Source organism: Bufo gargarizans, chromosome 6 (assembly GCF_014858855.1).
Source record: "Bufo gargarizans isolate SCDJY-AF-19 chromosome 6, ASM1485885v1, whole genome shotgun sequence".
In the NCBI taxonomy this organism is placed as follows: Eukaryota; Metazoa; Chordata; class Amphibia; order Anura; family Bufonidae; genus Bufo; species Bufo gargarizans.
In genome coordinates, this window is record NC_058085.1 from 86,709,249 (window position 1) to 86,721,277 (window position 12,029).

At 41.1% G+C, this 12,029-nt stretch overlaps 1 protein-coding gene across 2 annotated transcripts in view; it reads left to right on the forward strand.

Moving 5' to 3' along the window:
- The window catches only part of PPP1R16B (protein phosphatase 1 regulatory subunit 16B), a 72,889-nt gene that overhangs the window by 4,935 nt on the left and 55,925 nt on the right, over window positions 1–12,029 (forward strand). For both annotated transcript variants that reach the window (XM_044298002.1, XM_044298003.1), the window contains exon 2: window positions 6,709–7,023. In XM_044298002.1, the coding sequence (XP_044153937.1) occupies window positions 6,768–7,023 (256 nt within the window). In that variant the 5' untranslated portion in view covers window positions 6,709–6,767. The remainder of the gene's footprint in view (window positions 1–6,708; window positions 7,024–12,029) is intronic.

Sequence of the window (12,029 nt, forward strand, 5' to 3'; positions counted from 1 at the left end):
CCAGGTCTGTCTCATTTATCATGTTCAAGGAAGCTGGCGTAGATTTAGGGTACTTTTTTACTAGCGTTTTTCTTTTCCGGCACTGAGTTCCGTCAAAAGGGCTCAATGCCAGAAAAGAACTGATCAGTTTTATCCCCATGCATTCTGAATGGAGAGAAATCCATTCAGGATGCATCAGGATGTCTTCCGTTCAGTCATTTTGACTGATCAGGCAAAAGATAAAACCGCAGCATGCTACGGTTTTATCTCCGGCGAAATAAACTGAAGACTTGCCTGAATGCTGGATCCGGCATTTTTTTCCATAGGAATGTATTAGTGCCGGATCCGTCCTTCCTGTGAAGACCGAAAAAAAAGGTGAAAAAGATAAATCCCGTATCCGTTTTGCTGGTTGACACCGGAAAGACTGATCCGGGATTTCAATGCATTTTTTTGCCTGATCAGGATCCTGATCAGTCTTACTAATGCCATCAGTTGGCGTACGTTTCTGGCGACTGAACTACTTGCCGGATCACTCTGCCGCAAGTGTGAAAGTAGACTTAGACCGGCAGTGGATGCGCCAAAGTAATGTAGAGAACGACTCCTTTAATTTATGATATGGTCCCATAAACTTTGTTGTAGATGAAGCCCTGCATCTTCCCTCCTCCCCATTATAGTGTCACTTTTTATTTCACTCCACATTTTTGGGTCCTTTTACACCAGCAAATAAATCACCAGTAACAAAATGCTGATTGACAATACAGGAAGTTGATCAGCGATTAATTTTCACTGCGCAATTTTTGGGAGGGGTTTGAATGAACGATTGTCCTTGTAATTGGTCATTCCATTTCCTCCTCTCATAAAGGACATCGTTTGTCGGCAGGACGTCTCCTGTTTACACGAGAACATGTGCTGCCAATCAATTTTATACCCACAGTAAATATGTCAGAAAGAGACAGGCAGTCCAGTCGCTAAGCATGCCCTCCAGATTTGATTGGCATCCCCCCACTCTGCATTCTTTTCTAGCTACTGTACCCCCTATGTGTCGGGAGTACAGCAGAAGAGTGAATGCTAATGGACTCTAACACTTTGCTTCACTGTGCATGCGCTATTCAACTGTAGTCCAGGGACATAGTAGTTAGCTGGGGATGAGGTCCTGTAGGACAACAGCCAAGACTTCATGACCTGATGGCGGCAATGGGCAGATGACTCCTGACTTGTAATTTGCCTACTGTGTATGCCATTTTAAAAGTTGATTTTATAGGTTGTGCGGCACACGCATCATAGACATGTCTTATATTATGACATGCTGGGGGTAGCTTAGTAGGCTGACCTGACAGGTTCCCTTTAAGTTGTGTATGACTTTTCAATATCATAGGGCAACAGTTGACTTTTAGGGGACGTCCTCAAGGGACATACTTTGCCGCAGAAACCCACTTGGATATTCATGCAGATCCTCCACAAAATCTGCAATAAAAATTGTCAAGCGACATTGGTGCAACAATATGTTGCGCGACAAATGTCATTGTGTAGACCTAGCCTTATGCCTCATGCATACGACCGTGCCGTTTTTTGCAGTCCGCATACCGCGTATCCGCAAAAAACGGAAGCCGTCCGTGTGCCTTCCGCAATTTGCGGAACGGAACGGGCGGCCCATTGTAGAAATGCCTATTCTTGGCCGCAAAACGGACAAGAATAGGACATGCTATATTTTTTTTGCGGGGCCACGGAATGTGCTGCCCGGATACGGAATTGCGGACCCGCACAGTTTAAAGGGAGTCTATCACTGCACTTCCGGGTCCGCAATTCCGTTCCTGAAAAAAATAGAACATGTCCTATTCTTGTCCGCAATTGCGGACAAAAATAGAAATATTCTATTAGTGCCGGCGATGTGCGGTCCGCAAAATGCAAAAAGCACATTGCCGGTGTTTGTGTTTTGCAAAACACGATACGGACATATGAATGGACCCTTAAAGGGAGTAGTTCACCAGGAAATTTACTGATAAACTAGACAGCCCGCTTTTTTTTGGCACATTCTTTAGCTGGTTATAGCCAAATGTCAGGTCCCCCACTGTAAAAGCTGGGGAACCCCACCACTTCTGTCTTCTCTGTCCTGACACACACAGCACTCAGTAACCACTGTATATAGAAAAGGCACAAGGACGCTGTCTTTGTTAGTCCCTGTGGTCATGTAACCAGTCATATGATCACCAGAATGCAGGTGCTAGGAGGCTGCTGCTGGACCTAAGTAGACAGAAAAAATAAATATAGATAAGTAAATACAGTAAAAATATGCCAAAAAAATGGCCCAATCCCAAAGATAGGAGTTTTTGCATCACTAGTATGACCCAATTAGGCAAAATGGACATGTAATATATCAACATTTACAACAGAAAATTATAAATGCAAATAGGAAATTTATTTCTGGATAATACTATATTATTGCTAGAAAAAAAATCGCTACAAGATAAAAAAAAGTATGGGCTACATTTTTGAAAAAATATACATCACTTTTTGGCCTATATAAGGCACAGATTTTGTCGCAAACGTGTTTTGTGGCAAAATATGCACCTTTTTCTCTGTATATGCCACTTACGCCTCTTTTCTCAAGTTCCAAAAAAAGGGGGCATGGTGTGGGCGGGGAAGAGGGCTGCCTGGCAGGACTGTCTTATTCATCATTTTCTACGCCTGTTTTTGGTGTACAAAAATGACTTAAATCTACGCCAGCAAAGAAGCTGGTGTAGATTTCCTCTTGTTGAACAGCCGCCAGATTATGCGCCTAAGTTATGTAGCGGCCGGCACCCTTACATAACTTAGGCGTATCAAGCTGTAGCGGACAGGGACTAAGACCGGCGTCTAAATCGCCGGTCTTAGTAAATGTCCCCCTGTGTTTACACTACTTTTGTCAAACTATAAGCCTAAAACTTCTAAAAAAAATAATAAATTACTGTCATGTGTATAAATATAAATCATGTTGCTAGCTCAACAAATAAAAAAGTTATAGCTGTTAAACTAACCCACGTGAACTCTGGTTCTGAAGACTGAAATTACTTTGGTCCTGACCTGGTAAAGAAAATCTTGGGAAATGTTGCCCTTCGCTTTTGTTCTGTTCCAATTTTTTTAGGAGAACCCGAATGCAAATTGATGTATCTCCTTGGATTGTTATTTTACTCAAATGCTTGAAGACACACTGTAGTCAATAGGAGAGATGTATTATTACTGTCTAGACCAGACAGGAAGAAGATGCACCGAATTGATCACAGCGGTTCACTCTGTCCCTATTTATAGACAATTCTAAAAATTGTCTAGTGAGGCACAACAGATATCTAAAATACTAAATAAATCTGGTGCATAGTGTACATCGGTGATGGCCAGTTCGCATTGTTCGCCCACAGACACATGCGGGCTGCCATCTTTTCTCACAAGTCTGGCGATGCACAGGTAAGTCCTTCGCTGTGCCGCGAGAACAGCCCGATGAAGGCCCCCAGCGGCTGTTCTCAAAACTGCCTGCTACCAGTGACCGCATTTGATTTCAGACCGGCTCATGCACAGGTAAGGACTTACCTGTGCATCGCCAGGCTTGTGAGAAAAGATAGCAGCCCACATGTGTTCACGGGCGAACAATGCGAACTGGCCATCACTGGTGTAATTGTCAGTTCTTTGGTGTAAACTAAGCCAGAAATCTGGTGCAGTTAGCTTAGTAAATCTCCCTTAATGTATATATGCAGAGATATGAGACTCCCATTACAGCCTTGCATTAGCTGCTTATCTTTTACTAGATAGAACTTAAAGGGGTTATCACATGATTAGTGTAAAAAAACATAAATCAGACATCATATAGTACATCACAATTTAATTCTACCAAAGCTAGAACCAGCCCGTGCCTCACATGGACCAAGAGATCTTCCCATAAATTCTTCCAGTTGCTTTGCTAGATTGTCTTGTGAGAACTCAGGGGGCATGTCTGTTCTGCTGCAGCTCAGGGGTGTGCCCTATTTGCTACAGCTCTCTCCCTATCACAGCTCAGGGGGTGTGTCCATCCTGCTGCAGCTTTCTCCCTGTGACTGTCACAGCCCTATCTACTGTTCAGCCCTAACAGTAGATAGGGCTGGTGGCAGTTGAAGAATGGAATTGAGCATGTGCGACCCAGTAGGTTGACATGCACTTTAAGCCATAATAATGAAGAATGGAAAATATTATACAACTGGAGCATTTTTGTAACGTAAATAAAATTACAAAAGTGACTCATTTGTAATGGCAAATTACGGTATATTAAAATAACAATTAGCGGTGGCACAACCACTGCATTAATTAGAAATAATTAATTCACTTGTACAGGTGCCCATTTTATCAATACAAATGCTCAGCACTGATCATATTAACTGATATCTGTATGTGTAGGATAAGACAATAGAGATAAGCTACTAGAAGAAGTGGGAGTTTGTGGCGGTCATCAGTATCCTTATATTATGCAGGTCACAGGACTGTCACCAGAATACCCAGAGGAGAAGGCTTCGCTTTCAGACCAATAAACATCCCATATCCATCTTCATTCGAGAAGGAATCAGTATTGACCATTTTATTGCCACTGGCACTTGATAAATAGCTCCTTCCATGACTGCTTTTTAAGTTCTTTTTTTCTGTATCACTTAGAGTAGGATGTTCATTTTCTTTCTTTGGATTCCTCCCTTAAAGTGGTTGTCCCACGAAAAATATTCTAAAGTTTTCAAACCAGCACCTGGATCTGAATACTTTTGTAATGTCATGTAATTAAAAAATTAGTATAGCTACTAGGTTATTCAATAAAATGTATCTGTATGGCGCCATCTGCTGTTTGTTTCTTTTCTTATTTCTTTGACCTGCTCACTGAGATGGCCGCACATGCTCAGTTTCATCCTTCAACGGTCTCCTGAGCTGTGATAGGGAGAGCATGGACACGCCCCCCTGAGCTGCAGCACAGAAGACACTCCCCTTGAGCTGTCAGCTTGATGTAAATCTAGCAAAGCAATGAATGGGGAGATCTCTGGATCCATGTGAGGTACAGGGCTGGTTCTAGCTTTGTTAGAAAGAGATTGCCATGTACAATATGATGTCTGATTTTCATTTTTTACATTAATTATGGGATAACCCCTTTAAGATGTCTACTTAGACTGGGAACTCGCCAGGAGATGTAGGTAGTAAATTGTTGGAAAGAAAAGGAATCTTTTTACTATAATCTAAGGAACAATATATTCAGGCCCACCATCCCATTTATACATTATGCTATTACATATTCTGTGCACTTTCCATTATCATATTCTGTGCTGATCTATGTGTCACTTTGTCACTGCAGGAAGTCGCATTGTGGGCCAGTCTGTATCTGTCTTTCCGGCTTTGGTTTCATTTGACGCCTCTGTTTCTGTTACCATACAGGATGTGTCACACAGCTGAATGATCAGAGATTACAAATTAGGTCACGTCGCTGTATTGTAGACTACCAGTACTATTAAATGAACACCCAGTGTCTGACTAGAGTACATTGGGACCACTGCATTTAATCATTCAGATGGACCAACCCCCAGCTCTGCAAGTGCATAGATCAGGGTTTCTCAACTCCGGTCCTCAGGACCCACCTACCAGTCAGGATTTGAGAATATCCCACAGAATGAATAACTGTGGTAAGTCCTGATGCATGGACACTAATTATATCACCTGCTCAATACTAAGGAAATCCTGAAAACATGACTGGTAGGTGGGTCCCGAGGACCGGAGTTGATAAACCCTGGCATAGGTAAATGAGTTTTATCAGGTTTTCGGCTGAGTAGTTATTTTTGAAACCCCCCACCCCCTAAAAATGTTAATCTCTATAATGAAGTGATTTGCCAGTTGGGTTGTCCTACTTGGACTTGATGAGTCATATTGCTGCTGGGCCTCATGATTGTGTCTGAACGTGAACCCAGACCAGGATTTGATCCTCAAGGTGGATAGTCCAACCATGTGGTCAACAGTTCTAGAATGTATTAACTATAGATATCTTTATCGTGATGGCTACCTAGCGGCGCACTTTCTCCTCCACTTTTCAAAGAGTACAGTCTCATTTCATGACTTGTGTAAAGACCCTTAGATTACCATTGGCTGAAACTCCCGTTGTTGGTGAAGCCAGTTGGCTTTCTACCAACATATGATGTTGAGGAAAAAGAAAGATCAGGCAAAAAGAATTTCAAATCTTGATCATTTTGCTCTGGCAGGAGATGAACTAGAGGTCCCAATTTTGGCAGGAGTCCAACAAATGTGTATGGAGGTATTTTAAATCTCTCCTGAAGGCAGAGTTGCTGCAAGAGTTGTCAGGCCTGGCATGTCTTTGGATGGGGGATCGGAATGAATGGCTGTCGGCCGAATGAGCATTCAACCAATAGCTATCTAAGTAGTATGGCCATCTCTAGTAATTTATTTGCCTCCTGCTTGAGATGAATAAGTGGCAGGTGCCCAAAATGGACATTTAAAGCAAACTGCAATGGAAAAGTGTTAGAGAGGAACTTGGCTTGATGCCCATTGCACGACATCTGCACAAGTAATAAGGGACAGTCTCATGGAGTGAACATAAAAAATACTAAAAGATGAGTGATAATAACAAAAAGATGAAAGTGACAGTGTCCCAGGAAGCCCTTTTCGATTGTTTTGGCTTCAGGCAACTGAGTGTTTTCACTAGACACAAGACATCTGAATGTCATAGTGCTGCTCTTTATTTCACAGATATGTCAGAACATCCACATTTTGTGAGAGAGACGCCTACGCTATCCTGACAGTGAAATATGGCCACAAAACCAATGGATCTATTGGCAGAACTTCAGCTCTTGGAGAAGGCATCTACCTTAGAAAGATTACGTGCTGCAAAGAAGCGAAGGGAGCAACAACTGAAAAAATGGGCCCAGAATGAGAGGGAAGAAGAGAACAGGAGACGGCGCCATCAGAAAGCCAGAAGGAAGACCCCCACCAGGAGCAAAAGAGTGTCTTTCCCCTCACGTGTCACACTCCATGAGGCTTGTCTGAGGAATGACCCAGAAGAAGGTAAGTTCATCTCAGATAACAATTGACAATCATGATCAGAACAACAATTAGCTAAGAATTTCCCATCTATATCACTGGACAATAGGTTTAATAATGCATGCATATTGGATTGTTCCTTTGGATGGGGCTATAAGTTTGTGTCTATGGTTAGAATAAGGAATTGAATTATGTAGTATGAAAAAATTCAGGAATCAATGCTGTGTGTGCTAAGGTTGTGCTTGAATAATGGGGCTAAGTTTTCCTGTGATATAAGTACAGGTGAAGCATTTATGGATCTATACGAGACAAAACAGATATGTGTTAAACTAGCGGTCTCAGCGATGCACTATTCTACACTAGGTGCAGACCCTGAGGGGGCGGAGCATGATACAAGTAGTCTCATTGCGGTGTCATACATCGCCCCCTCCGCCCCAGTATATGTTTTGCTCAGTGTTTCTTTAACCCTCTTCAGTACCGATCACAGCTATTACCACAAGTGCTGATTTGTGTGGGAATGAAAATTACAAGTGTTTAGAAATTAGTTCTGTTAGTCATAGAATTCAGATGCTTCAAAAACCATTTGCGTATGTGGGATCGTGGGCGGATGCACTCAGTGTTGTTAGCAAGGCGGTTGAAAAAAAAACCCAGCACATTACATAATAAGCCTGTAACCAAATAATCTTGTGCTGTGCTGGCTACATGACATAGGAACAGACAGATGAATACATAATGGGATGGGGCATATTAACCAAATTAATCTGAGTAATGAATGGGTTAGGCTGGTCAATAGCTGATGCACTTATCCTCAGCCGAGAGTGCATGTTTATTTCAGTGGGACGTGCCTCTCTGGCAGCAGCTTACACCCCACTGGAACAAATGATCAGGCATGTTAAAATGGTTGTCCAATTATGAAAACTTCCCCTATCCACAGGACAGGGGATAAATGTCTAATCAGTAGGGGCCCCGCCGATCACAAGAACAAGAGCCTTGATCTCCTGCTTAAATGCTTGTGTGTCTCCCTCCTTATTCAACTTATGGGACTGAATGGAGCAGCTAAAGAATCCATCATGCCTGTTCCTTCTTATCTCTCAACATCTGTTGTCAACGTTTATTGTAATTTGTATGGCCAAATTTATAAGTGTTATCTGATTTTATAAAATGCATACATGTGTCTGAATGCTCATCATGATGCCAACATAGCTCAGAAGTAGTTATTTTTCTTGCCCGGCTCTGTACTAAACCTTTGTTTTGATGCTGCTAGGGCTTGCTGTGGTGGCAGTTACCAATGTAAAGATCTAAAGTTACCATGACAGACATTGCCTCTGTTTACAGCTGCTTGCATTCCACTCTATAACAATTTTAAGGCAGTGCTGTAATTACTCCAGTCTTCACAGTCAGATCTTATGTTGTGAAACTCTGCTGTAGCCCAGCATGTAAAATCCCTCCATAAAAAGAGAGGGAGAAGCGAGCAGTGAAGATAGAGACATTTGATCTGTGATATCTAATACTCTGATGTACAAGATATCACACAAGCAGGACAATTCCCCCTTCTACCCCCTGACATGGTCATGTGTCTGCGTGTGTAATTGGATTATGCGCTTTTCTTATCTGTTTTGGACGCTCCATCACAGATTCCTCCATATTTGCCGGAAGAAAAACTGTGCAGTGGACAGAGATGGTTGAGACTGCAAGTGAATGGGAGTTACGGAAACAGCATAGTACAGCTCACTTGGTGGTTTCCATAGTCCTGACCACCTCTGGCCGTTGTATTCAGGCAGGACAGTGTCAAGGGCGGGTGGGGACCAACCAAGATACTATTTAAGGTCACAAAAACAGCAGATGTCTCTGGAAATATTGGTTAATAGATTGTCACCTGAAATCCATTTTTCCATTGCAGTCTGTAGATGTCAAAAACAATTCTATCACATATAGTCATAAATGTACTGTACCTGCTGTAGACTCATTTCCAGGTGTTTCTTAGTGCTAATTTTCATGACCTTTAATGGCTCGTTCACTTCCATAAAACTCCCATTCATACGACCCATCAGCACATCATTTACCCACTTTTATGTAGGCAAGAATGAATGTATAATTACCATAAGCATCCCTTTCATCAAGTTACTACCACATAATGGAAAAGCTCAGGTAAAATAGGTTTAACAAGACCAGACAAACCCCTCAGATTATTCTTCGAATAGAACAATATTATGAAAATTAATTGATTAAAGGGGTTCTTCACTTTGGAAAATCTCTAAATAATGTCCTGATCAAAAAAGGTCTCCTTGCTGGGACCTAAAAAACGATCACTCATCTTGTGGAAACCTGTCATTATGTTTTACATTTTTCTACAGCGCCTTCGCAAGGGAAATGAAGCATTATGCAGTGCCTATTATGAGTGGGTTGTCTGTGTAGTGTAGGTCTTTCATCCCATGCTGCTGTATAGTTGTAACATGCCGATACCTGTGGTGAACTAAGAATGAGAGTGATATAAGTCAGGTTAACGGGATGCATCGGGATAAAGGTTAATAACGTGAAATCCAATATAATTGCTAAGCTCTGCTGACGTGCGCGTGATGACTTCTGTCTGATTCTGATTGAGAGTTCAAAAAGATTGAGCATTAGATTGAAATATGACTACGTTCAGAATTATAGAGGCGTTGATATCAGGTCAAAATCAAGGTTAGGTCAGTAAGGGTTAAAGAAGCACAAGGACACTTGACTATTTCTGTACCAATAAACCTTGGTGAAGCTTGTTATGCAGACTTGTTAGGAACCGGAACTGGCGGGTTTGAGAGAGCTGAGCACCAGATCTTTGTTTAAGAGAACATAGGGTTGGACACTGCACCTACACAGGTGAGGTTTCTTGGATTCTTTAACCCCTTAAGGACTCAGCCCTATTTCACCTTAAGGACTTGGCCATTTTTTGCAAATCTGACCAGTGTCACTTTAAGTGCTCATAACTTAAAAAAAAATTGACTTATCCTAGCCATTCTGAGATTGTTTTTTCGTCACATATTGTACTTCATGACACTGGTAAAATGAAGTCAAAAAAATTAATTTTTCTGCATAAAAAATACCAAATTTACCCAAAATTTGGAAAAATTTGCAAATTTCAAAGTTTCAGTTTCTCTACTTCTGTAATAGATAGTAATATCCCCAAAAATTTTGATGACTTTACATTCCCCATATGTCTACTTCATGTTTGAATTATTTTGGGAATGATATTTTATTTTTTGGGGATGTTACAAGGCTTAGAAGTTTAGAAGCAAATCTTGAAATTTTTCAGAAATTTACAAAAACCCAATTTTTAGGGACCAGTACAGGTCTGAAGTCACTTTACGAGGCTTACATAATAGAAAACGCCCACAATTGACCCCATTCTATAAACTACACCCCTCAAGGTATTCAAAACTGATTTTACAAACTTTGTTAACCCTTCAGGTGTTGCACAAGAGTTATTGGCAAATGGGGATGAAATTTGAGAATTTTTTGCCACATTTTCCATTTTAACCCATTTTTCCACTAACGAAGCAAGGGTTAACAACCAAACAAGACTGTATCTTTATTGCCCTGACTCTGCCGTTTACAGAAACACCCCATATGTGGCCGTAAACTACTGTACGGGCACACAGTAGGGCGTAGAGGGAAAGGTGCGCCGTATGGTTTTTGGAAGCCAGATTTTGCTGGACAGTTTTTTTGACACCATATCCCATTTGAAGCCCCCCTGATGCACCCCTAGAGTAGAAACTCCAAAAAAGTGACCCCCATCTAAGAAACTACACCCCTCAAGGTATTCAAAACTGATTTTACAAACTTTGTTAACCCTTTAGGTGTTGCACAAGATTTAATGGAAAATAGAGATACAATTTCCAAATGTCACTTTTTTGGCAGATTTTCCATTTTAATATTTTTTTTCCAGTTACAAAGCAAGGGTTAACAGCCAAACAAAACTCATTATTTATGGCCCTGATTCTGTAGTTTACAGAAACACCCCATATGTGGTTGTAAACTGCTGTACGGGCACACGGCAGGGCGCAGAAGGAAAGGAATGCCATGTGGTTTTTGGAAGGCAGATTTTGCTGGACTGTTTTTTTTTTTGACACCATGTCCCATTTGAAGCCCCCCTGATGCACCCCTAGAGTAGAAACTCCAAAAAAGTGACCCCATTTTAGAAACTACGGGATAGGGTGGCAGTTTTGTTGGTACTAGTTTAGGGTACATATGATCTTTGGTTGCTCTATATTACACTTTTTGTGCGGCAAGGTAACAAGAAATAGCTTTTTTGGCACGTTTAATTTTTTTTTGTTATTTACAACATTCATCTGACAGGTTAGATCATGTGGTAATTTTATAGAGCAGGTTGTCATGGACGCAGTGATACCTAATATGAATACAATTTTTTTTATTTATGTAAGTTTTATACAATGACTTCATTTTTAAAACCAAAAAAATGTTTTAGTGTCCCCATAGTCTAATGCCTCATTCACACGTCAGTGTTTGGTCAGTGATTTCCATCAGTGACTGTGAGCCAAAACCAGGACTGGGGCCTCCATGGACATAAGGTATAAGGGAGAGATCTGCTCTTGTTCTGTGTTTAGAGCCGCTCCTGGTTTGGGCTCAAAATCACTGATGGAAATCACTGACCGAACACTGACGTGTGAATGAGGCATAAGAGCCATAGTTTTTTCAGTTTTTGGGCGATTATCTTAAGTAGGGTCTCATTTTTTGCGGGATGAGATGACGGTTTTATTGGCACTATTTTGGGGTGCATATGACTTTTTGATCGCTTGCTATTACACTTTTTGTGACGTAAGATGACAAAAAATGGCTTTTTTTGCACAGTTTTTATTTTTTTACGGTGGTCACCTAAGGGGTTAGGTCATGTGATATTTTTATAGAGCCGGTCTAATATGGCGATACCTAATATGTATACTTTATTTTTATTCATGTAAGTTTTACACAAAAATCATGTTTTAGTGTTTCCATAGTCTAAGAGCCATAGTTTTTTCAGTTTTTGGGCGATTATC